Source organism: Bidens hawaiensis, unplaced genomic scaffold (genome assembly GCF_021521415.1).
Source record: "Bidens hawaiensis isolate Kalapana, Puna unplaced genomic scaffold, B.hawaiensis_p1.1 tig00419396_1, whole genome shotgun sequence".
NCBI classification, from domain to species: domain Eukaryota; kingdom Viridiplantae; phylum Streptophyta; class Magnoliopsida; order Asterales; family Asteraceae; genus Bidens; species Bidens hawaiensis.
Genome location: NW_027504847.1, coordinates 1,001,332 through 1,026,677, shown reverse-complemented (window position 1 = coordinate 1,026,677; position 25,346 = coordinate 1,001,332). Strand labels below are relative to the sequence as shown.

At 34.3% G+C, this 25,346-nt stretch overlaps 4 protein-coding genes and 1 long non-coding RNA gene across 5 annotated transcripts; 2 read left to right on the top strand and 3 right to left on the bottom strand.

Annotated features, from left to right (window-relative positions):
* The first annotated feature begins 1,875 nt into the window (after nt 1-1,875).
* LOC143608536 (small ribosomal subunit protein eS12-like) lies at nt 1,876-3,351 on the top strand. Its single transcript, XM_077083554.1, has 4 exons — nt 1,876-1,917; nt 2,006-2,294; nt 3,008-3,073; nt 3,152-3,351. The coding sequence occupies exons 1-4, from the start codon at nt 1,910-1,912 to the stop codon at nt 3,209-3,211; spliced, it is 423 nt and encodes a 140-aa protein (XP_076939669.1). The 5' UTR covers nt 1,876-1,909; the 3' UTR covers nt 3,212-3,351.
* Nucleotides 3,352-3,930: 579 nt separating this feature from the next.
* Nucleotides 3,931-7,344, bottom strand: LOC143608611 (stromal cell-derived factor 2-like protein). The gene is made up of 6 exons (XM_077083612.1): nt 7,235-7,344; nt 5,529-5,669; nt 5,310-5,450; nt 4,444-4,493; nt 4,228-4,357; nt 3,931-4,122 (listed from the first exon to the last, which is right to left on the bottom strand). Exons 1-6 carry the CDS (start codon nt 7,337-7,339, stop codon nt 4,030-4,032), a joined length of 660 nt encoding a protein of 219 aa, XP_076939727.1. The 5' UTR covers nt 7,340-7,344; the 3' UTR covers nt 3,931-4,029.
* A 6,209-nt stretch (nt 7,345-13,553) lies between these two features.
* LOC143608584 (uncharacterized) lies at nt 13,554-17,430 on the bottom strand. Its single transcript, XM_077083593.1, has 5 exons — nt 16,929-17,430; nt 15,009-15,066; nt 14,817-14,900; nt 14,603-14,744; nt 13,554-14,007 (listed from the first exon to the last, which is right to left on the bottom strand). Exons 1-5 carry the CDS (start codon nt 17,428-17,430, stop codon nt 13,645-13,647), a joined length of 1,149 nt encoding a protein of 382 aa, XP_076939708.1. The 3' UTR covers nt 13,554-13,644.
* Nucleotides 17,431-19,510: 2,080 nt separating this feature from the next.
* Nucleotides 19,511-22,172, bottom strand: LOC143608644 (phosphatidyl-N-methylethanolamine N-methyltransferase-like). The gene is made up of 2 exons (XM_077083628.1): nt 21,929-22,172; nt 19,511-19,833 (listed from the first exon to the last, which is right to left on the bottom strand). Exons 1-2 carry the CDS (start codon nt 22,162-22,164, stop codon nt 19,584-19,586), a joined length of 486 nt encoding a protein of 161 aa, XP_076939743.1. The 5' UTR covers nt 22,165-22,172; the 3' UTR covers nt 19,511-19,583.
* A 639-nt stretch (nt 22,173-22,811) lies between these two features.
* On the top strand, nt 22,812-25,196 carry LOC143608645 (uncharacterized). The gene is made up of 2 exons (XR_013149300.1): nt 22,812-23,020; nt 24,925-25,196. It is a non-coding gene; the product is annotated as an uncharacterized LOC143608645 (long non-coding RNA).
* The last annotated feature ends 150 nt before the right edge of the window (nt 25,197-25,346 follow it).

Here is a 25,346-nt window from a genome sequence, read left to right as displayed (position 1 = left end):
ATATTAAAAACATAAAGGACTAAATAAAACAAAACAAAGTTTATATAGAGCTAGGGTTTCATCATCCCACAGCCTACCAGCTTTCCAATACCTTCATAGCAGCAGCTGCAGCAGGTACTTACTTCATATCTATCAAATTAGCCATCAATTAATATTATTCTTCTGTATATTTATCTGATTATCCGTCAAATTATACAGATCTTGTGTTAATTTTATGTACCAATGCTTTGTTAATCTTGATTACAAAAGTATAGATTTTTTTATATGAAAATGAGTGTAAATTTAGGGTTTTTATAATTGTTTGAATCTTGGGTTTGATTGTAACTGTGAAAGGTTGCAACTTTTTTATGTGATTACAGTTTTTTTTTTTTTTTGAAATAGTTAAATTTGTTAGTGGGATTAGTTTGGTTAACCGGGTTGTGTTTATGTTTTTAAAAAATGTTATTAAGCTATTGTTTTGTTAAATACATGATGTTGCATACTTATGTTAAAGCTTTTTAATTTCTAATGTAGGGTTTTTATAATTGTTTAAGTTTCCAATTGTAGTGATCTTATAATTGTTTGAATATTGGTTTTGATAGTAATAGTGAAAGTTTGCAACTTTTTTATGTTATTACAGTTTTTTTTGTCACTGTACAGATTTTTGAGTTGTTTTTTTTTTTTGAAATAGTTAAATTTGTTAGTGGTATTAGTTTGGTAAATAGGGTTTTGTGATTTTTTTTTTAAATTGTTGTTAAGCTATTGTTATGTTAAATACATGATGTTACATACTTATATGTTTATCTTAGTTGAATAAGAATTTGTCAAGTTTGAAGCTTTTTATCAAATGTAGGGTTTTTATAATTGTTTGAATCTTGGTTTTGATAGTAATTGTGAAAAGTTTACAGCTTTTTTATGTGATTATAGTTTTTCTTTTGAAATAGATAAATTTGTTAGTGGGATTTGTTTGGTAAACAGGGTTTTTTGGTTTTTTTATAGTTATTAAGCTATTGTTATGTTAAATGCATGATGTTTAGATGTTATGTGTATTTTAGTTTAATTTGTCAAGTTTAAAGCTTTTTAGCCGAGTCCAACGGGACGCATAGCAATGTTATGGCTCCAAGATTCATCAATGTAGTTTTCAAAACATTGAGTTTTGCAATTCAAAAAGGGCTTGTGGCGCAACTTGTTGCCCGTTTTACTTCTGTCTTGATGTAAACATTATATTTTATTATGAATTATGTATGACCTTTTCATAATTAAAAAAACAAATATTCAAATATATGGCATGTTAAGTTAGTTATATCATTTATATTCTATTGTTTGTTTGTTATTCATATGTTATTGATCATATGATTCATATTCATGTACCTAATCTAAATTATTACATTTTGTTGCTTGCTAGTAACAAGTTTCTGCATTGTTTCACTTATGTTTAAGTGTTAAAACAAGTGGCCTAAATGGAACATTAGAACATATATGAAACTTCGTTATTATTTAGTTATTTTTTTTAAAGTTTAACATTAGGTAGGACTTAGTAGGGGTGCAAACGAGCCCGAGCTGCTCGTTTAACTTATATGGAGCTCGAGTTCGGCTCGTTTTGATCTTTATTTATAAAGCTCGAGCTCGGCTCGTTTCGTTGTTTTTCAAGCTCGAGCTTGGCTCGTTTAATATTTATTAATTAATTTTTATATATTTATAATTATATTTGTATATGTATTTTAGTTATAACTTTACATATAAAATAATATGTGTTATTTAGTTATTTTTTTCATAAAATTATATATATCAATTAATAATTATTAAATATATATGTATATATTAATATATATATATATATATATAATTATAAAAAAATATATAAATTAAGCCTATAACTAATTGGTTTTCTTCTCGATACAGTTTGTGAGAAGCTCGTATCTACAGAAACATGGCAGGGTAAGTTAACAAAAATATTTCACTATTTTATTTTATAAATATATCATTATATTTTTATTTCTCAAATCGTTTTTTGGTGTGTGTTCAGTGAAGAAGCTGTTGTTCCCGTTGAGGCACCCGCCCCTGCACTCGGGGAGCCAATGGATATCATGACCGCTTTGCAGCTCGTGCTAAGAAAGTCACTTGCTCACGGAGGTCTCGTTAGGGGCTTGCACGAGGCTGCAAAAGTGATTGAAAAGCACGCTGCTTTGCTTTGTGTGTTGGCTGAGGATTGCAACCAGCCCGATTATCTAAAGTTGGTCAAAGCACTTTGTGCTGACCATAATGTTAGCTTGGTCACCGTCCCGGCTGCAAAGACTCTTGGCGAGTGGGCTGGTGTAAGTGTTCAATTATCAATTATGCATATCTTTGAATATCATTTAGGGCACGTTCGTTTCACAGAATTCGTGGGAATTCAAAGGAATTGGAATTAAAATCCCATGATATGGCGTGATCGTTTCGTTGGAATTGGAATCTTAATTCCAGTTTTGGAGTGTTCGGTTCAAAGAGTTGTAATTGGAATTAGAAATCATTTCCTTCAAATTCCTTAAAATAGAATTAAGATTTCGCGAACACACCAAAATAGAATTAAGATTCCAATTTCAACGAAATGAACACGTCATGTCGTGGGGTTTTAATTCCAATTTCTTTGAATTCCCACGAATTCTGTGAAACGAACACACCCTAATAGAAAACCCCAAAAATTCAAAAAAATTATAACACAATTTAAATTAAAAAAAACTAAAGCTCTTAAAAAACAAAAATGTTTTTGCCGTTATCCTCGTTAAAAAAACCTCGATTCCAATTTAATTTTGGTGATAGATTACAATTCATTTGTCAAGCGAACACATCAAGAATGGAATTTGGTTTCAGTTCCTCCCAATTCCAATTCCTATTGGAATGTTCAGATTCCAAATCCAATTCTTTCCGGTTTCAAATCCTAATCAAATTCCGATTCCAATTCCATTCCATTCTATGAAACAAATGCGCCCTTGGTGCTAAAATTTGTGTATTATATATTATTATTGATCAACTAAATTGTTGAATTCAGTTGTGCAAGATTGATTCCGAAGGGAAGGCGAGAAAGGTTGTGGGTTGTTCTTGCCTCGTTGTGAAGGTGCGTTCATGATTTTACGACACATTATAGTTCTATTAGCTTCTAAATATTTATTTATTTTTGTTAAATGTTATTCAGGATTACGGGGAGGAAAGCGAAGGTCTTCACATTGTTCAGGAGTATGTGAAATCTCACTAAGGACAATTGTGTTAAAAATAGTTGTCTGGAATCCGAACAAGTTTTTGATTACTTTTCTTGTTTTATCGGTTCGGGAACTTTTGTTTTAGGAAATTTTGAATGGTTTAAGATTATGAATATGGAGTTTCGGGTTTTACTTTCGGTTTTATGTGATTGTGCTTGTTTGAATCATTTGGCTTTATTTTCTTTAAGGTTATGATTATGGAGTTATGGCTTTTACCCGGTGAAAACAATTTTTATGAAATCATATTTATTTCATTAGTTATGCAATTTGTTGTATTTCTGAAGTTTTGAAACTGAAAGAAATGTTTTAAAGTTATTATTTTTTTATAGTATTATAATATTTAAATATTATGTACTATTCTTATATAATAATATTTAGTGTGTGTTTTGTATACTATGCTTAGCTATGTGACAGTTGCATACTAAACTTGAAATTTGTAATATCTGGAGCATAATTTAAGTTAATCAAGTTCATAAAATATTATTATTTAAAAATAATTTATTATATTTAGTTATGTGTTTTTAAAACATATAATTTTAAAAAATAATTGCTGTTTAAAAATAATGTAAGAATATTTTTTTTAGTAAACTGGTCTAAACGAAGCAACGAGACTTGTTCTCCTTCGTTTATAAGTAAACGAGTCATATGCCAGTGATATCCTGTTAATCAATGGGATCAGGTAAAACACAACATTACGTAAAGTAAGGACTTAGACTAATACAGAAACATTAATAAGCAGACTGATAAGCCCACACAAGTGTTCTCACTTCCACAAACAAAACTATAAACATAAATATAACCCGAAAGGCGAAAACTACATTGCCTTGTTGCTCTCGTTTGTTGGAAGGTATACGCCTTCTGCTGCCAACCAAATATTATCAGCCCGTTTCTCCCTAACACCGCAAACCTGCAAAAAAAAAAAAAAAAAACGAGCGCGAAAATGGTTTTATAATATTAGATCATCACATTTAGGTATTTTATCAAACGGGCCGAATAAACACATGTTTCTGACCTCTTGTTGGCCGATGGCAATGCGACTGTATTTCTTATCATGGCTGTGTAGATATCCGTCTGTGTCCACATGGCGAAGCCTTATTCGTTGATCTTGTCTCCATGTTTTCCCACTTCCCAATATTTCAAGCCTTAACAACACAAACAATTTTCAGATGCTTTCTTAATATATTTTTTAACATAAATTGATACAATAAATAAAATAACAAAGATTGACCTCCAAAAATCTCCAGTATCTGAATTACCATCATCTCCAAAGCCACTCACCTGCATAAAACCTCAACTGGTTATATTGCAGCCTTTGACACGGTCAAGGTGCAAATGAGTCGACTTGAGCCCGAGCTTGACTACGGTCAAACTCGGCTTTTTTAACTTACGAGAGCTTGAGCTCAGCTCATTTCAAGGTCTACTTCTATAGCTAGAGCTTCAGATCAGCTCGGGCTCAGCTCGTTTATTGTTTATTAATTAATTTATATATATCTTTTTAAAGTTTTATTTTTTATTTTTATATAAAACATACCAAACATATTATTTGGTTAATTATATCATTATTTACATACAAAGTTAACTGTTATATAAAATATATATTTCATTTATTATACTAAATAAAAGTTATATAATAGTAGGCTTGTTTAGTCTCACGAGTTAACTCGGGCTCAGGTTTCGGCTTATTTTAGGCTCACGCATAGGCTCGAGTTTGTTTAAGCTCGGCTTGATTCGGGCTTTTAGCTGGCCGATCTCAAGTAACTCACGAGCAGCTTGGCTCGTCACAGCCTAATAATCAGGATCATTAGTATTGGTTTTATTTCAAACGGGTCAAATAGAAAATCTAGCTAAATAGGGAACGGGTCAAACAAGCCAAAAATCACGCCAAAAATATTTTGAATGCATGCCGGTACAACCTCCTAAATCGTTTTATTCAAAAACTTACCATTATTACTATCAAAATATTTTTTTTAATCATAACTAGCATGCATAATAATATAATATTTATATTTTATTCTAAAAAATGTATTACCAAGTGTTTGTGAGTCAACCGAACCCGTTTTGACTCGACCAGTCAAAACACAACAACCCACTCACCTCAAGGTTTCCTGACATTGGTGAAGCATGCAAGTGACTATGCAGCCACTTCCCAGTTCTCATGTGTTGCAACCGAATAATGGACCCGCTTTTTATATTATCACCACGTTTAACGGATGTCTCGGTATCCGGTCTAACGATCTGGCTTGCAGACACCATTAAATTGTAGTGATTAAACATATAAAAAAATAAATAAAATGTACATGAATATGAACATACCCAGTAGCTGTTGGCATCATTTACATTTGGAAAACTAGTAACTGATTGCTGCCCGCTGCCTGACCCGTATGGCACGTTGTGCGAGTGCAGCCGGTATTTTGTCTTTTCATGCATTAGCTTGATCACTGATCCATAAGTAATCTAAATGCAATATATTAAGTTATAATATGAATGAAAATTCAGGGCTTATGTCAGTTTTAAAATTTTGACCATTTATCCCTAAAAAGTCAAATCTGTTCAACTTAACAAGAGCTCGAGCTCGGGTTGTGAATCTTTTTTTCAAGTTCGAGCTCGGCTCATTTATTATACATTTTTGGCCTCTGTGGTTTAGCTCCTACAACCCATTTAGCCAAAAATGGAATTTTAGGACAAATGAACCCGACGTTTAATTTTGTTAGCGGTTTTGGCCCCTGTTACCTTTTTTTTATGCTTTTTATCTCTTTTATTTTATAGATTTGACTAAAATATATTAATTAGTTAATCAACTTATTTATTATATAAATATATTTTTTTTTACTTTTTATTTCTTTTCGTTTGTTTGAATAAGTTTATTTATTTATTTATCATTTGCAAGTATAGCCTCACAGGCCAAACCCGTTAATAAAATTAAACGTTACGGTTTCACTCCCCAAATATTCCATTTTGGGTTGACTGGGTTATAGGAACTAAACCTCAGGGCTAAAATAGCAATTTACTCTTTTTTTTATATATATTGAGAAAAATCTTAAACGAGTCTAAGCTCGGCTCAAACTCGACAATGCATAGTGTTTTTAATTGGAAGTTAATCTTGAAACAAGTTTATAATAAAGTTGGAGGGGTACAATAGATTTATTATTTAAGGGGTTTGGGTCATAGTAGGATTAGATTTGAGTTACTTGCAGTGGCGAAGCTTGGACGAAAACGTCCCGGGGGGCTCACATTTTTGGTCGAAGACAAGTAAACTTAAACCACGTATACAAATTTTCAGACGAAAAATGGGTTAATTTTCACTACTGTGCAAAAAACAAAACAGGTGGGGGGGGAGCAAATTTTCGGCCGAAAACAGGTAAATTTACACCGCGTATACAAATTTTCGGACACAAAATGGGTTAATTTCTACTGCGCAAAAAAATAGGGGGGGGGGGTCAAATTTTCGTCCGAAAACAGGTAAATTTTACACCGCGTATACAAATTTGCGGACGAAAAATGGGTTAATTTCCACTACTGAGCAAAAGCATAGGTGGAGCCGTGGAGGGGGGGGTCAAATTTTCGTCCGAAATCAGGTAAATTTACACCGCATATACAAATTTTCGGACGAAAATTGAGTTAATTTACACTACTGCACCAAAAATCAGGGGCACCCCCTGGCCATCACTAAACTTAGTCCATGGTTACTTGTTTATCAAGTTTTTATTAGTATAAATAGAGGGTCTAGGGGTAATTGTAATTTCCTGTTTTCATTCTTAATAATATTAAAAGAGTCGTGAGGAGTTCTCACAAAATATCGTGTTTTTTTTATCCAACTATTCCAACAAAATTAATATATAGAAGTCCGAAATAGTTAAAACTTAAAATATACAAGGCTCGAACTTGGACTCAATAACTAAATGAGTCTCATTTCGAGCTTTTTATCGTGCGATCACAAGTTGACTGTGAGCAGCTCGGCTTGTTTGCGCCCCTAAACTAAACGTGGTAACAAGATATTCAGAACTCGAAAAGCTTATTACCTCAACGCCTTCGGAAGTGGCGGCATAGACGGTATATGTGGTGTGATCGGAGCATAGAGTTATGAAGAGTAATAAGATAGCAACACCATAGATTGATAACCTCATGATATTATTATTATTATTATTATTATGTTATTTGTGAACTGAATGAAGAAGACTTTAATTAACGAACAAGTCTTTGTGAGAGTTGACTTTGACCCTGGAGTCTTCGAATGGGAAACCACGTTGGTTGAAGAAGTTAAAGCCAATGGCACGTGGCGCATTTTAAACACTTTTCCCATGTAACATTTTAATGGTCGTGGATATTATACGGGTCTTATAAGGTTATCCAGGTCATATAAGTTTACAAAAGCTGACGAATGAGAATGATCGATGGTTTGCAAAAATTATAAGGATTATACAAGGCTACAAGTATGTTGGTGAGAAACCCTTCAACAATTTATTAGAGCATTCGCGTCTCATGTTATTATAGGGCTGTAAGAGAACCGGACATCTGACTGTTTGCTCAGTGGGAAGTTCGTTTATGTTCGTCAGTTTAATAAACGAACCGGACACGGACAAAAAACAATTGTCCGGTAAGCTTAACGGACGAACACGGACAAAGGCAGTGTTTGTGAACGTCCGGTAACGTCCGTTTAATAGTGTTATGATGTTGAAATTCCTTAAAGAAAGATGAATTTGATATGATTATGTGTTTGGTTACTATGTTAATTGTTAAATATTTTTGGATATCATGTGGTGGTGTAATGTTCATTAGTGTTTTGTTAAGTATTTTAAAATGTTTATGTTTGTTTGTCCATTAACGTTCATTAGTGTCCATTGGTGTTTGTTTGTTCGTTAGTTTCGATCGTCCATTAGTGTCCGTTTACAATACTAACGACAAACACAAATGAACACGAGCAAACTCAATTCCTTAATGAACGGACACAGACACAAATTTTTATTCGGTATGGTGTTCATGAACTGTCCGTTTGTCCGACAAAAGCTTAACGGACAACCACGGACAAGGTCTTGTCTGATTCGGTTTGATCTGTTTACAGCCATACATGTTATATAACTTCATAGGTCGGTTTGAGTAATTAATCATAAAATATAATCTTATTATATACCATCATAAAAATGCCATGATCATATTATTCAAGACTAGACCAGAAGTATATCATGAACATATCATGTACAATAATTGTGAGAAGATGAAGATCTTAATTGTACACATGATCAAAATCTTAGTAGAATGATTATGTTGGTCTTATCTTCAGAAAGGAAGATTTAATAATATTAGGGGGTGTTTGGTAGAGGGAATTGAGGGGTGAGAAATGGAATTGGAAAGAATTCTCTTGTTTGTTTATGAAAGAAAGAGGTGAGAAATGGAAATAAACCATTTCCATTTCTCTGATTTTGTTTCTCTAAAAAAAGCGGAGAATTGGATTTCTTTGCTTTCATTTCTCCCATTTTCCTCCTTCATTTCTCCCATCTTTCATTCAGTCTCAACTCCTCCACGGCCACTCCGAGGAGTTTTAGAAAACCCTAAAAAAGCCTCCAACTTTTGCTTCCAATAAACCTTCGATTCAGGTGCAGCAGATCCTTAATTTTATCACTCTGATTTTCTCTTTATTTATTTATGCATATTCGATCTTCATATATTTATATTTATATATAATAGATCGGTGTTGATGATTTAGCTTAGATGTACGGATAATGTATGCTACTTTGTTTGTTTCTTTCTATCTCTATGTTCTGCTTTTACTGATTGATTCAAGCAACCTAACTTTTAATCTGTATTGGAATCGACTTCTCATCTAGATGTTTAAACTTTAAAGAATGAATAGATGTTTATTATTCGATTCGTAGTACTTGATGATGATGAATGAGTTATTATTATTATTATTATTATTATTATTATTATTATTATTATTATTAAGTTAACGAATAAACAAAGACTTTGTTTTGTTAGGACTACTCAACACCTTCAGAATAACTAAGGCATGTAAACTTAATTAAAAAAAAGTTTATCTTTTTGTACTTTGAATATAATTGTTTGAAGTTTTGTTTATGCCTGAGGATTTGGATCTTGGCTCTATAAGCTCAGGGTATGATTATGCTCTGCTTCACTGCTGCTTTTTTTAGTCTTTTTATTAAAGGTCTTTTATAGCTTGTGGAATGAAAGAATGAACTGAATATAGATGATTGTATCTTATGTTATTCATACATGTATATGTTTCACTCATACTTCACACACATGCATTTGCTTATCTCCGTTGTGCATACTAATTTATATTTATTAGTATGACACCCTTCATGTAAATCTTTGTTTTGTAAGTCAGTTGTAAGGTAGATCTGTGATATTGGACATCTTTTGATGCATCTTATAATCTGTTAACTCATTGTTTTTTGCTGGTTTTGCTTTTGTGCAGTGCAGTCATTGTTTTTTGCTGGTTTTGCTTTGTAAGGTAGATTTGTGATATTGTCTTTTGATGCATCTTATAATCTGTTAACTCATAGCACCGCAACCCAATTGCCTCCTGTTAATCGTTATCTCGACAGTCACTCACCAATCGGTTGCAACATTCACCTATTCCTTCAATAACCTTTATAATTGCTAATCGATTAGCTGGTGATGTAGTCTATTGGGTTTCGACTATTTTCATTGATGCCTCTTCGAAATAGTCTTAGCTAAATGAAGTTTAGATTTAACAGACATAAAGCAAACTAATATTTGGATTATATTTTGGAGTTATTTGTTTTTCTTGAATTTTCTTATATTTTTATGTGTAGATGGCAAGATCACCTTCCAGACAAAGAATAGTTGCCATAGGTGCATTTTATGTCATTTATGTTACGATTCGTTGGTGGATGTTGTGTACTTATCATTTGCGTCGGTCGATTGAGTCAATGACTTTACGTACAAAATATTTAATGAGTTACCATAATAGGCGTGAAAACATGGTGAGGATGGTTTATGAAAGTGATGTTACGAGTGTTGTTAACATAAGAATGAATATACATGCATTTACAACACTTTGTGATATGCTAGAAACTAGAGGGGGACTAAAGAATAGTAAAAACATGCTAGTCGATGAACAAGTTGCTATGTTTTTACATACCCTTGCTCATAATGCAAAGAATAGGATACTAGTCAACAGATTTCATCGGTCCGGGGAAACTGTAAGTCGGTATTTCAAGTTAGTCTTAAATGCTATATGTCGATTACACAAAGAACTCTACAAGTCACCCGTGCCAGTGCCAGATAATGAAACTGATGAAAGATGGAAATGGTTTAAGGTTAGTCAAACACATTTTTTATTAAAGATATTTTTTGCTAACATACATTAGTAAGTAATGATTTCTTTTAACTCAGGGTTGCTTAGGAGCATTAGATGGAACATACATTAAAGTTAAAGTCCCTGCTATTGATAGAAAACCTTATAGGACAAGAAAAGGGCAGATTTGTACTAACGTACTCGGAGTATGTACGAGAGACCTTTTATTTACGTATGTCTTAGCGGGATGGGAGGGTTCTGCAGCTAATAGTAGAGTTTTGCGTGATGCAATCAGTAGACCCAATGGTCTTAAAATAACTCCGGGTATGTGATAGACAATTTTCAAAGAATATACATAGATTTAAGTATGATAATTAACATAGAGTTTATGGTTAATTGTAGGAACATACTACCTTTGTGATGCCGGTTATACAAATGGTGAAGGATTTTTAACTCCATATCGAGGTCAACGTTATCATCTTAACGATTGGTCTCGTCCTCCTACGAATGCTAAGGAGTTCTTTAATATGAGACATTCATCGGCCAGGAATGTTATAGAAAGATGTTTCGGAATGATTAAAGATAGATGGGCTATTTTGCGTGATAACTCATATCATCCCATAGAGTCCATGCCACGTATCATCATTGCTTGTTGTTTATTGCACAATTTCATACGAACAACAATGAGTGAAGACCCTCTTGATAACGAAATCCCAGTAAATCACACACAACCTGCAAATGACCATAACAATGTTATTTCTATGATCGAGCCCTCACAAGAATGGACCGATCATAGAGACCTTCTTGCTAATGAAATGTTTAATAGTTGGACTGCGATGCGTGCGCAGCGTGCCAACAATGTTTCTTAATTATGTTTGACAATTATGTATTTTTTATTTGTAGAACCAAGGATGTTTCTTATTAATGTTTATTTATGCACTTTATTTGTTTCTTATTAATGTTTCTTGTCATATTTGTATTTGTAGTTACATGAATTATGATTTTTAATTGTATAATTATGCATTTGGACGTAGACATGGCAGATTCAAATATAGTGAGAGGAGTTACTCGGAGCAAGCATACCTGGACAAATGATGAAGATGCAAAGCTAATTGATGCATTAATGGAGATACATGCATCCGGAAAGTATGCTGGTGCTGACAATGGATTCAAACCAAGTTATTTAAATGGTGTTCAACAATTGCTAGATGTAAGTCTTCCTAACTCTGGCCTCAAAGCAGAACCACATATAAAGTCTAGGATGAAGACATGGAAGACACACTTTAGCATTGTATATGATATGGTGCATACAAGTGGGTTTGGTTGGGATGAACAAAAATGTTGTATTATTGCCGATGATAGTGTTTGGAATGAATACGTGAAGGTATATTCTAAAAAATATATTTTTTAGATTTTAAAATTTTAGTCTAATTTATTTGTAATTGTCTTGTAGTCTCACAAAGGTGCTGTGAATTTTCGTGACAAGTCATTTCCTTTCTATGACAAATTGTGTATCATATTCGGTAAGGATAGAGCTACTGGTAGTAAAGCAGTTGACCTTGGAGAAGAAGATGTTGTTCAAGAGACGCAAAAAAGCTCACCTGTTGATATTGAAGACTTTGATTTTGTTGATGAAGCCGTTCCAAATGTTGATAGATCTGAAGGACAAACAGGAAATGTAACAAGCAAGCGCAAAAGAGGTAGAAGCACGGATGCAGATGAGATATATCGAGAGTCTTGCAAAGATATCAAGGAAGTTTTGCTTCGATTTGGGGAGATGGTGGGTGAACAACTTAACAAAGAAGGTATGGAGGCTCGTGAAATCTATGAAAAGGTTAGTGATGAGTTGAAAGCTTTACCAGGTATCACTACGAAAAAACGGTTCAAAGCAGCTCATTTGATTGGTAAAGATGTGGATCTAGGACGTTCTTTTCTTGCGTTGACAATAGAAGAGAAAATTGAGATGGTCGAGTTGTATACCGATGGTTCAATGGGATAGTTGTGTATGGTTGAAGTATGTTTTGTATGTGAATTGGTTTTAACTATGGTTGATGTTTTTTGCTTAAAAACTATGTTTTGTATGTGAATTGGTTTGATCAATGCATATTTTGGTTGGAATTTATGCATCTTTTTATATGTTTTTTATTTTTTAATAAATATTTGTTATGAAAAAAATACTTGTGCTAATGATAAAGTTGATATAATTCTCTGTTTATTTTCTATGTACCAAACAAGAGAAATGACTCTCAGCTATATTTCTCTACTGAAATCTCTGTACCACCAAACAGAACAGTCAATTCTCATTCTCCAGACCAATTCCCTTTCTCTGCAATTCCATTTCTCTATTCCATTTCTCTACAATTTCATTCTCTGTACCAAACACCCCCTTAGGGGAATGGCAAGTAATCATGGCCTGTCCTAAATAAAAACGGTAAAGAAAAATAAATAAATAAATAAACAAACAAATAGATGCAAATATATGTGCTATAACAAATAATGAACCATGGGTAATGTGAATTTGGTCTAGTGGTTAGTTGGTCTGTTCTCTTCAATGGATATGCAGATTTGATTTGCACTTTGGTTATTTCTATGGACATCTAGGTGAGGGGTTGAATCAGGGCTTAAATCCCATGTTCGAACCCGACAGGGACCCGACGGGGACGATGGTTTACAGATTTCATTCAATTCTCGCACATCAGGGGGGTACAGTCCCATGGCGGTCGAGAAGTTGACCTTGAACATAGCCCCGAAAAAGGTGCGTTTACACGCGAGATCATCTGTCGTTCAAAAAATAATAACAACTAACTATGCATGTGTTACGAACAGAAACCATTGTAAGGTATGAGACTTGTCCCACATCGATTGTATGGACAACTGATGTGGGGTTTATAAGCCAAATGAGTTCGTCACCCATCAAATCACTCTTTTGGTTGAGTTCATTTGTTTGGTTTGTAACATTGGTATTACAGTCAGGTTAAGTACGTTGGCCCTTAAGGAGGGTCTACTGTTATTGACGGAAACAATTGTAACACAAACACTACACTAAATAATCATTCTCACAACCTACAAACACCATTGATACAAACAACTTGTATACATAAACATAAATCTTTCCATATCACATTACAAAAGACCACCCATCCTCACCGTTTACTCACCCGATAAACGCAATTCATCAATAACACCCGTCAGCCCCAAACCGTTCCCACACTCAGGTCTACCATTTTGACCCGATCCTTCTACAACATCCTTTGCAGGCCCCACGTCTACACGCTCATCGAACCTGAAGCAACTGACAAGATGGTCGTTAGTTAGTCCAGCTACTTGTAGAAACGAGTAAATGGCTGTGGGCCCCACGCCTCGGAACCCTCGTTTGACCAAGTCTTTGCTTATTGACTCTGCTTTCGATGTTTTGATCGGTACTTGGCGGGCGTAACGAAATTTGTTGACTATTGGCTTATGGTTTATGAAGCCCCATATGTACTTGTCAAAAGACCCTAACTCATCGGCTATCTGAACCATCATCACACATGCAGAAATATAAGGAATACTTTTTGTCCAATTATTTAAAGAAATTTATATAAGTTAGCAGATATAAGTTGATTATAAATAGGGCTGTAAACAGTCAGATCATTCGGTGAACCGTTTGGCGGGAAGTTTGCTTATGTTCGTTTATTTAATATATAGACGAACATGAACTAATTATGTTGTTCATTTAGTTAAACAAACGAACAAGAACACATGTCTCGTTTGTTCATTTATGTTCGTGAATGTTTGCTCACATTAGTTCCTTCTTTTACATATACATTAATAATTTTAGACCAATTACAATTTATTATAGTTTTTATGAAATTCCAATACCACGAATTAAAATTCAGTCTAATTTTATTACTTCATTACGTCCGAGAACCATTCATTAACATAACGAACACTAATATACTCATTTTCTTAATAAAAAAACATGAACAAGAAACTCCAATCGTTTGTTCGATTAAAGTTAAACGAATTAACACAAGCATGCCCCCCGTTCATGTTCGTTCGGTTCGTTTACATGCCTGATTAAAAGGTATGATTGTAAATATTCAATATACGTGGAAATAATAAATACCTTACAAAATTGGTGAGCATTTTCGATTATTCCTCGTAACTTCACTTCTGAAAGAAGAGTTTTTGCAGGGTTTCCGGGTGCGGAAATTTTCTTATCGTTCATTTTTGAGACGGTAACAGGATCAAATCCATGAAATACTTCCCTGCACGTGCCCGTTTTAATTTTGAATTAAAGATTATAAAACATCATAAAAGATTTATAATAATGTGCATACCTAAATAAATGTCTTTTGTTGAGAATAGCTGGCCATGTGAGTTCAGCTAAAGCAGTTGATAAACTGAGCAATTCAAACAATTTTCTGAAAATTGGCATTCAATAGCGTGTAAATATAACGGTAAATGGTCATAAAATATAATTCAGTATTAAAAAAAAAGATAAAAGAAATAAAATGGCTACTGGTGCATACTTATCATCGTGCACCGGTACTCCCCATTCTTCATCATGGAAAACAGCATAACAAGGATCTTGAAAAGGAAAACAAATAAATAAGGAGTTATTATGAGGCGAATAATATTTGTGAAAGTTTCAGAAAAAGAATGTAACTTTATTAAAGGAGGCATTAGATTTTAGAACACAGTACAAAAGTTTACAATCTGGACTCAGCTTAATAGGGATTAGGAAAAGACGTCAAACCTTAGTATCTCCATAAGAAGCAACAAAATTTAACGTGTTTTTTGAATTTAAACACTTTGCTAATTTTAAAGCTTAGATATATTACAATATCAAAATGATCAATACAAGAGAGTAAAGCATTGATACTAAAAAATATAAATGTAAATTCAATCTTATATAAACATGTGAGTACTCCTAGGTAATTATAAACGACACATTGACACTATCCTTAATTGTCATAGACTCATGATATCAGGCAATCTTTGTTACCCTTATTATCCTGCATTTGTTCAAACTTTAAAGCAAACATAACAGTTTCATTATCCAAACAATCTATGAAAAACCATTTGCTTAACTCTAGTTACAATATATGAAAAACCATCTTAACATTTCTGGTGTTAATTGATTGCCTATCAGTGTAGCAAGTAGCAACCACCAAGAAGAACTCTTAGATTAGTAAGCGAAGCTTATAAACGATGTGGTCGATATAGTTACTAATAAATCTACAAATTATTCAATTGTCTAATGAATGGAAAGTAATCTGCAACATAAAACTAAAATGACCAAACAAATGGAAGCCAATGAAAATCTCTTCACCACTATATTTTATTTTCCAGCTATCATTTCCACATTTCCTGATTCATTATGCCACGTGAACTTTCAGACTTCAACAGATTAAAAAACATCCCTATCCAATACTAGAGTTACAATCTGATAGGGCACGTGAGGCGTTAATTGTTCCTTTTCAAAAAGATTTTAGGGCTTAAATTCATGTCAGTGATTCAATAAAGGATCATCTATATGTAATAGGACCAGAAATTCAAAACTGTGAATTTGTGATATATTTTGAAATTGTTAAAAATGCATTTATGATTTATCCATCACAAAAGACTGAGCAAAGGCAGGAACTAGAAGACCTAATACAAAATCCTGACTAGAATATGAAGCTTATAAAAGAGATAACAGTTATAGTTAGTTAAAGCCGGTCTTTGTTTATCCAACTTAAATTCTTCACAATTTACCGAATTGCCTAAAGTAATCTGCAAGATTGCAACCTAAAACTAATATGACCAAACAACAATATATAGGATAAGTCCTATCACCACTAAGTTTCATATTTCAGCTATTGTTTTCCTCATTTTGCCCCGCGCTGTTAAATTTTAGACATAAGAGAAAACATCCCTATCCAATATTAGAGTTAGAATACGATAATAGGACATGTGGCCCTAATTGTTACATTTCAAAAATGTTTTTAGGGCTCAAATCAGTTGGGTTACTGTCAATGATACATTAATATAGAATCCTTCATATCCCTAAATCCCTAATAGCCAAAAACAAAGATACATTTCAAAGTCATTAGAAAAGCAGGGTTTGGATCAAATACAAATTAAATTAACATGCTAAACGTGCTAGTGTAATTATATATACAACATGGTGTAATTATAGTGTAGTGTATTAGCATAGTGTAATTACACTACGATGCAATTACATAATTACACTACTTGATTCGCACAATTAGCACGTTAATTTAACTTGTACGTTAACTTTCCCCTAGAAAAGCATTTATCCATCGCAAAGCAATTTGATAGCTCGGTTCCTACGGCTAGTTACTACACATTCATGTCACATTTGCAATAATCCACACTTTCCAAATTCAATTTGCAACATACACACCGAATAATAATTAACTGTTAAACATGTTAAAAACCGATACCAGTATTCGCGGTGACCCAAGCACACCTCTTCCGTCCAACCGAACCATCACTCGAAGCCTCCAAACAACTATCACTCTCCACCACAACACTCTCAACTTTTCCATTTTTTAAAACACCTTCACATTTTTCTGTTTTTAAAACTGTTTTCAAACCGGTAACTTGCCTCGGCGTCACACTCCGTCTACTCCTCGACACTCGACTGTTAACCGAATCAGACGAGGCATCCGATGAGCACGAAGCATTCATCGACAAATGAACCTTCAAATCCTTTTGCCTCAAAACCGATGACGTAGGAGGCGTAATTGACTTACAATGCATCGGCAGATTAACCGTCACAGTCACCGGCACCGGAGACTTCTTAATAATAATAACTTCATCCGGTTTACTTTCACTTTTAACTTTAACTTTAGCCGCCGGTTTACGTAATTCAACCGGTCTCGCGTTGTTTCCGGACGGTCCAAGCACCGGTCGAGACTCCGATTCATCCGTAACGGAATTCATGAGTCTAATTTAAATAGTGTAACTTAGGGCACGGAAATTGAGGAGTTCATAATATGTGTGTGGATAATGATAATGTAGGAATGGAAACGGTGAAGGTGTACAGGTCTCCGGTGAATTCGACGGCGCCGGTGAATTTGCCGGTGGATTCGACGGCGACGGCGGAGGTGAGTAGTAGGTGATGGAGGATGGACGGTTGAGATGCTTTAATTGATTGAAAACAAATTTGAAAGTGTTTGTCTACGTGGCGGTTGGTTTAAAGGCCAGAGTGCCGCCAGACTGTAAAAAGGTTTGTCAAGCAAAAGAAAGGAAAGAATGTTTTCTAAAGAAACTTTAGAGGAATGAAATAGAAAAAAAAAAAAATGAAATGAAATATGTGTTCTCGAATATTATCATGCTATGCGTCGTGTGGCGTCCAGTCAGTAAGGGGTGAGAATTTGTTTTTAGGGTGTAATAGAGTAGGGGCCCAATAGTAATATATATATGTATGTATATATATTACATACATATATATTCCACGGCGATAAATTCCACCCGCCCCTTATCTCCCCAATAAGGGGTGGGGGCGGTGTTCCTCCACAATTTCGTTCTAATTCGTCTCACTTCTCACCCATTACACTTAGCCTTAAAAGAAAAGAAAAAAAAAAGGTGGAGATGAAGAGTAAAAGTGAGTTTGTTTTCTTTTAAATTGGAAAGAAATTGGATGCAAGGAAAAGATGTAGTATTTTGGTGGCAAGATTGCGGTAATGACTAAAGGTGCACAAATCGGCTATTTTTCGGAATCGGAACTGGGTAGTGACCGGTTCCCGGTATGAACAATAAAATTCGAAATCGGGTCAGGTGGAAACCGGTTCCGAGTTTTTCGGGGTTTTTTTGGGTTTTGGACAGGGTTTTTACCGAGTAAAGGTAGAACCAGTTACCAAGGGTCTGGGTCGGGTCTGGTTCCTGGTACAGGTCTGGGGAGAAACTCAATACCAGATCGTACCCGTGGGTCGGATACGTGTAACAACCGGTTCCAGGACAGGTCCAGAACCGAGTATTTTGTGCACCTCCGGTAATGCCCTTTTGATTTGCTCATGACTACAAATCACTCTACATTAGGCTCCTATAATCGAGAGGTGCAGTTTGTGAATACAAACATGCAACAAACTTGGAAGGCGATAGGTTTGTGGGACCATCCTTCGTGTCTTGCATGCATATATTTTTAATATATATACAATTATATAAAATTTGTAATGAGGTTAGTGAAAGTTTATTATTGTAGAAAAAGTTAGGGTTTTTAAAAAAAGTTTAGAATATGATATAACGCTTATATGACGGTTTGTGAAAGCTGATTGTTATGGAAAATCTCTTATTTGTATTGCTAAGCTAGGAAGAAAACCTTATTGTAAAATCATATTATTTGGTGTGTTCAACATTGATATTGGACATGTTTCTATTCGATTTAGAAGTACGTTGTTGTAAAAGATAAGGTAACTAATTACAAGAAGAGAAGGTGGGGGGGAATTGCACGACAACATTTACCTTAGAAAATTTTTTTGGGTTCAAGAACAACTGATTACAAAACTAACTTTTTTTGATGGTCTGAAGTCTATACATCCATGTTCTGTACATCAACCAGTTACAAATTTTTGACATAATGCAGTGTACCATAGTACTATACCTGTCCGGCCTATGGTATGACGGTACATGTCTTTCTCATGTCGACCATTTACTAATTTTTTTGGCATAAAGCAGTGTACCACACGCCGTCTGGCCTATGGTACGCTGGTACATGCCCTACTCATGTTGTCATTTTGGATTTTTAACACCATGTATGTAAAAGTCCACTCTTTTGTTAAATGTCAAAGTAGGTATATCATCTCTTATGTGTTATATTTTTCGCATGAGTCAAAATGAGGATAGTCATTGATGCATACTCTATGGCTGTTCGCCTGTTCACGAGCCGAACCAAGCCAAGCCATAGCGAACTTGAACGCAGACTGTTTACAAACCGAGCTGATCCGTTTACAGCCAAATTGATTTCAAACTACAAGTTATTTGAACAACCCTACTGCACACCGACATCATAAATATTAAAACAAAGACAGAATGCATCAATCTGATTAAAAAGTATCAAACTACAAAGTTTATGGTAGCATGTTAGCCAATAAGATTCAAGAAAGTGGTTTGGCTCGAGAAGCCGGATCCTCTTTCGATTCAACATGTATCATGAAAACATATCCAAGTACCCAAAGGAAGATATATAGGAACGGGACCCACGCTACGCAAGCTAACAGGCTCAAAATACTACCTACATATTGAGGGTCTTTTACTGTCCCAAAAGGAAACTCTGTAACCCATGGTATGTTCTTCCCGAACCGCACGCCGTAGTAAGTGCCTGATTCACCAAGCAACTGATATACCCTGAAATAAATGTTTCGGATATTAGACTCTGTTTCTTAGTTGTAAAATGTTACAAAATCATCATATCCGAGCCTCAAATAAAGTTCACTTTGTTATCGAGCCTGAGCTCGAGCCTTGTATGGGAGGCTCGTTTAGGCTCGTTAAGCCTTAATGAGGCTTGTTCATTTTTAAGTTTTACCTCTTCCTTGACTTCTATATATTAATTTCACACTGCACAGCCGAGCTCGAGCAGAGTTTTGCCTCGTCTAAGGTTTTTCTAAAAATATATAAAAATAATAAAAAAACAAATATATGTAAACTAATAAATAAATAATAAACAAGAGAAGCCGGAGCTTGAAAAACAAGTCATGAGCCGAGCTCGAGATTTAGAAAAAGCGCTTGAAACGAGCCGAGCTCAAGCTCTTGTAAGTCAAAACAAGCCTAGTTGAGCTCGAGCTAAGCTTAGGTTCGTCTAAGGTTTTTTCTCAATATAAATAAAAATAATTGTAAAGGTATATAAATTAATTAATATAAAATAATAAACTAGCCAAGCCTGAGCTTGAAAGAGAGCTAAAACGAGCTTAGTTGAGCCCAAGCTATGCCGGCTCAGCTCGTTTAGGACTGTTCAAAAGGTTCGCGGCTCGAAGCTCGGGCTCGTGGCTCGCTCGATAAAAGCTCGTATGAAACTAGCTAAAAAAAACTTGATTTGAAACAATCTGAGCTGAGCTGGCTCAGTTTGTAAGCAAGCCAAACTAGTCTCAAGCTCGGCTCCCACCCTGGCTCGACTCCTTGTTGGGTTTTACTGGGTATGCCTGTTGTTGTTGATTATGATTGTTTGATTATTCAAAATCAAAGTAATCATATTGGATTTCAATCACTAGATTATTCAATTAATTTACAAACACAAAATTAATTAAATCCAATTCCATCACCAACAAAGTAAAAAAAATCATCACAAAGCCTCATATAGTCATAGTCAGTGTTGTAAATATCCCAATTAATCGCTAGCCTCTACCACACCAACTTGTCGCCGATCAATCCCGATTTGTCCAAATTCGGTCAAAATTGGAGTATATTTGAAAATTTACATATTAATTCCAAGTCCCAAAGCTTCGTTTTTAGTAGGATGGCTTTGCAATTCAAAATGGGTTGCAGCGCAGCTTGTTGCCAGTTTGTCTGTCACTTTATTGTAATCGTTTTGTGTTTAATGAGAAATGTTTGTTTTTATAAATAAAAAAAGTATTTTAAATCTGATTTATCAACTAATCCCTACTAATCCGATTAATCAATCGTTAGTCTCTAACCCACCGGCCACCACCCAACTAGTGCTTGGAAATTTCAAAACACTGTTAATAGTAACATCAAATTAGAAAAAAACAAAAAAAAACTATCGCTCTTTACCCCACCGATTTGTTGCCGATTAATCCCGATTTGTCTAAAATCGGTCAAAATTGAAAATTTTATACATAAAATTTCAATATATATGTATATTTGAAAATTTACATATAAATTCCAATCCGACTAATTCTAATTAATCCGATTAATCAATCGCTAGTCTCTACCCCACTGCCCAACTAGCGCCATTTCTACAACACAACACTAACCATAGTAACATCAAATTAGTAAAAAAAAAACCATCGCTAATCTCTAGTCTCTACCCCACCGAATTGTCGCCGATTATAAAAATTTCAATATATATGTATATTTGAAAATTTACATATAAATTCCAATCCGATTAATCCCGACTAATCCCTATTAATCTGATTAATCAATCGCTAGTCTCTACCCCACCACCAACTAGCGCCTGGCAATTTCTACAATACTGACCATCAAATTAGAAAAAAAAAAACACTATCGCTAATCTCTGCCCCACCGACTTGTTTTCGATTAATCACGATTTGTCCAGAATCGGTCAAAATTGAAAACATATATATATTTGAAAATTTACATATATATTCCAATCCGAATAATCCCGACTAATCCATATTAATCCGATTAATCAATCACTATTCTCTACCCCACTGGCCACCACCCAACTAGCGCCTGGCAATTTCTAGAGAAATGGTAATAGTAACATCAAATTAGAAAAAAAGTTGAGTAATCAATCAATAGGGACCTGAAATTAAGAAACTGGCCGATTAATATTAATGGCCAGAAATACAACGGAGGCGGCCACGAGAGAGTTGAAACGGAAAACAGAGACACGAACTGAACCAGTTTAAGGAAGTGAGAAACGGTAGCCATGGTTCTGGATGGATCTCCGCAGAGATCCACCCATGTCTGTGGGTGGGTCCATAGGTAATAATAGAATGGAAATGGTGATATCACTCCGATGCATGCGACTATTCCCATTAATTTGGTCACAATTGTTGTAGCTGAAATTGATGTTGGACTATTGGTGAGTGGGTCGGGTGATGATGTGTGTACTATTCGGATCTTATCATTATTCTGGTTGAACCGGTTTTAATTTTTTAAAGCCTTTTGTATTTTTTGCAAGTAGTTGAAATTAGTGAATATGCATGGTTCGGTTCGGTTCGGTTCGGTTTGGTTTGGTTTGGTTAAATTTTGGTTAATAACCAATATTAAATTTGGGTTAAACATGAAATGCTTAAATACATGAAATAAAGGCATAACAAAATGTATAAATATATGAAATTAAGATATAAATACATGAAAATGATGATATTAAATTATTAATACATATAATACACGAAATATAAGAAAAAGGCTTGAAAATATGGGGAAAAAATGAAGAGTTCAGTTCGTCAGTTAACGATTCGGTTATTGGCCACCTCTAGTTAAAATAATGTGTGTTTAAATACGCTGATGAGTTTAACGATTAGACTTAACGAGGTTAGTACGGTCGGGTGCAAATGAAATAAAACCACAAAAAGAAAAATCACAGATTTAATAGTACTATTGGATTAAAAATGCATCAGACAAACCAAGTGGGCTAAACCGTATAAAACTTTTTAATAACAAGACATGGTGAATGTCCAAACACACCTAAAAGCTAAAAGGGTTTATTATTTGCATCTTGACTTTGGGGTTTTAGGCCATCGAATCGAAGGGTAAGGTGAAATGGAGAGCAATGGGTTCAGGGCAAAAATGGAGCAGTATCTTTACAGCGGTGAAAAGAAGCATGTCATGGCCGGTATGGTAATCATCGGTGCCGTATTCGGCGTACCATGGTACCTCATGAACCGAGGTACTTTTATCTATTAATATTATAATCTTCCGTTATTTATATTAAACAATCACTGTTTGATTGTACGTTATTATTATTATTATTATGACTGCAAGTTTTTCATATGATTAGGGTTTAGTAAAAAAAATTAGCTAATTTCCCGGTTGTTAATTCAGTCTAGGGCTACTCGACATCGGCTCGTTAAAAAGCTTGATCGAGCTGAGCTTAATTGAGCCCGGGCCCTCGTTTAATAAATGAGATCCTGAGCTTCACTTATTAAGCTCGAGCCAGCTCACGAGCCTGTCATTTATATAATTTTTTAAAATATATATTTAATAGTTATTAATTAGTATATATAATGTTATGAAAATATGAATAAAAATAACTAAATAATACATATTATTTTATACATAAAATTATAATAGAAAAAAAATATAAAAATAATTATAATTATGTAAAAAATAATTGATAAATAGTAAATGAGCCGAGCTTGAGCTTGAGCTTGAGCTTGAAAATCTACTCATGAGCCGAGCTCGAGCTCTGTGTAAGTTAAACTGTCATTTTTACTTGAAACCCAACCCGAGAAATCTGAACCGAAGTAATTTGGGTTGGTTCTCGGGTCTAATTTATGGGTTTTGGGTCAACCCAAATAAACTTTTAGTTTTAAAACCAAATATATTTTTAGATATATTAGGCTAACCCTTAATCGTTAAGGTTAGATATAATATGGATTGACTCTGTATTGCTTATGTATATTTTCTGCTTATCACTAATAGCAATCGTAATCGACCACACAAGTCACACCATATTGAAGACGCTTATGTTGGGTTTTTTTTATTGTGGTTGGACTTTGTTAAATTTTACTCTTTTTTTGAATTTTTTTATCAGTTTATGCTAGTTTATTATTTGGTTATTTACTTTAAGAAGACGAAGAATACGCTACTTTAATTTTATCATTATAGTTTTTATTTTTATTTTTATTTTTATTTTGTTTTTGTTTTTGTTTTCTAGGATACTTGAATCCCGATTAACTCATTAACCCAACCCGAAAAACCCGTGAGAGATTTGGGTTGGGTTTCGGGTCAAGACTAAAAACTTTGAAACCCAAATAACCCGAAACCCGGAAAATAAACCCCGAAGAGCACCTCTAAGTCAGTCTGTCTTGAGTGACTTTTAGGGGTGTTTGGATGTGTCTATTACTTGTTCAAATACTGAAAATTCATCATACAATTAACACCATGAAAAGTGAGGGGGTGTTTGGGTGAGCTTCAAAAAGCAAATAAGTCATTTCGAAAAGCTCCATTTTGAAGCTTTTGGAAATGACTTATTTGCTTTTTGAATAAGCAAATAAGCAATTTTCAAAAGATCACCCAAACACTCCCTAACTTTAAAGCAAATCCAAAAACTTTTCGTTGGTGTATGAAAATTTTCTAGATCGCGCTTCTGGATGTTAGTCTTAAGACGTGTTCTGAAACGAACAAAGTTAGTTGATGCTGTAAACTAACCGAGCGTTTAGTGCAGAGGTTTGTTTTCAGTAAAGAAATCAACATGAACATTTTTTGCTCGTCTAGTAATATGGGCGGTTTGTTCATAGTTCATTCGTTTGTGTGTTCATTTACATAAAGGCGAAAACAGGGTTTGGTGCCTTTCAGAATCTTAGATTTACTTGTGAAACTTTTACTGTTTGGACAACATATAAGGTCTCAATAATCAATCTTAGTACTTTTTACAATTCAAGTTTATAATATATTATGTGGTTTAAGCCATTTTTTTTATCTGTAATTTAAAAACCATATATCAAAAATGATAATCAGAATCTTTGTGAGTATTTGAGTGAACTTTAGGCGACCTTTGACCCGTTTCTTTTATGGGAGATTAGAGTGATGTATATACAGGCGGATCTAACTGATATGTGTTCTTTGAAGGTTCAAAGCATCAATCACATCAAGACTACTTGGAGAAAGCCGATAGAGCTCGAAACGCACGACTCCATTCTGCACCGCCTGCACCAAAGTAATCGCTTTTCTAGTTTTCGCTTCTCTACAATGATTATTTTGAAATAGAACGAGCACCGGTTCGTGTTTAACTGTTTTGTATTTGGGTTTTTAAAGTTTGAAATAATCGGTAGCCTCAAGTTTTAGATCCTGCTGTTGGATACATTTTCGAGATACATAATCAAAGTTCTTTGATATTGTTATATTTCCATTGCATTATATATTTAATATTTTGCCAAAATCTTGTATCTTTGAGTTGAACCCGTAAAGATCATATAGGGGTGTGAACGAGCAAAACAACTCGTGTGGCCTTGTAAGATAAGCTTCCTGAAAGCTCGAATTGAGCCGAGCTT

Excerpts from the sequence above, each read along its gene's own strand:
- LOC143608536 (XM_077083554.1), top strand. Across the intron at positions 2,295-3,007 it reads CTCTTGGCGAGTGGGCTGGT|TTGTGCAAGATTGATTCCGA; the intron begins GTAAGTGTTCAA and ends TGTTGAATTCAG. Across the intron at positions 3,074-3,151 it reads GTTCTTGCCTCGTTGTGAAG|GATTACGGGGAGGAAAGCGA; the intron begins GTGCGTTCATGA and ends AATGTTATTCAG.
- LOC143608611 (XM_077083612.1), bottom strand. The coding sequence starts at position 7,339 with ATGAGGTTATCAATCTATGGTGTTGCTATCTTATTACTCTTCATAACT. Across the intron at positions 4,358-4,443 it reads GATACTGGAGATTTTTGGAG|GCTTGAAATATTGGGAAGTG; the intron begins GTCAATCTTTGT and ends TGTGTTGTTAAG. Across the intron at positions 4,123-4,227 it reads TTGCCATCGGCCAACAAGAG|GTTTGCGGTGTTAGGGAGAA; the intron begins GTCAGAAACATG and ends TTTTTTTTGCAG.
- LOC143608584 (XM_077083593.1), bottom strand. The coding sequence starts at position 17,430 with ATGAATTCCGTTACGGATGAATCGGAGTCTCGACCGGTGCTTGGACCG. Across the intron at positions 15,067-16,928 it reads TTGGGTCACCGCGAATACTG|ATCCTTGTTATGCTGTTTTC; the intron begins GTATCGGTTTTT and ends TTCCTTTTCAAG. Across the intron at positions 14,008-14,602 it reads ATGCTCACCAATTTTGTAAG|ATAGCCGATGAGTTAGGGTC; the intron begins GTATTTATTATT and ends ATGATGGTTCAG.
- LOC143608644 (XM_077083628.1), bottom strand. The coding sequence starts at position 22,164 with ATGGGAATAGTCGCATGCATCGGAGTGATATCACCATTTCCATTCTAT. Across the intron at positions 19,834-21,928 it reads GGCCAGTTTCTTAATTTCAG|GGTATATCAGTTGCTTGGTG; the intron begins GTCCCTATTGAT and ends CATTTATTTCAG.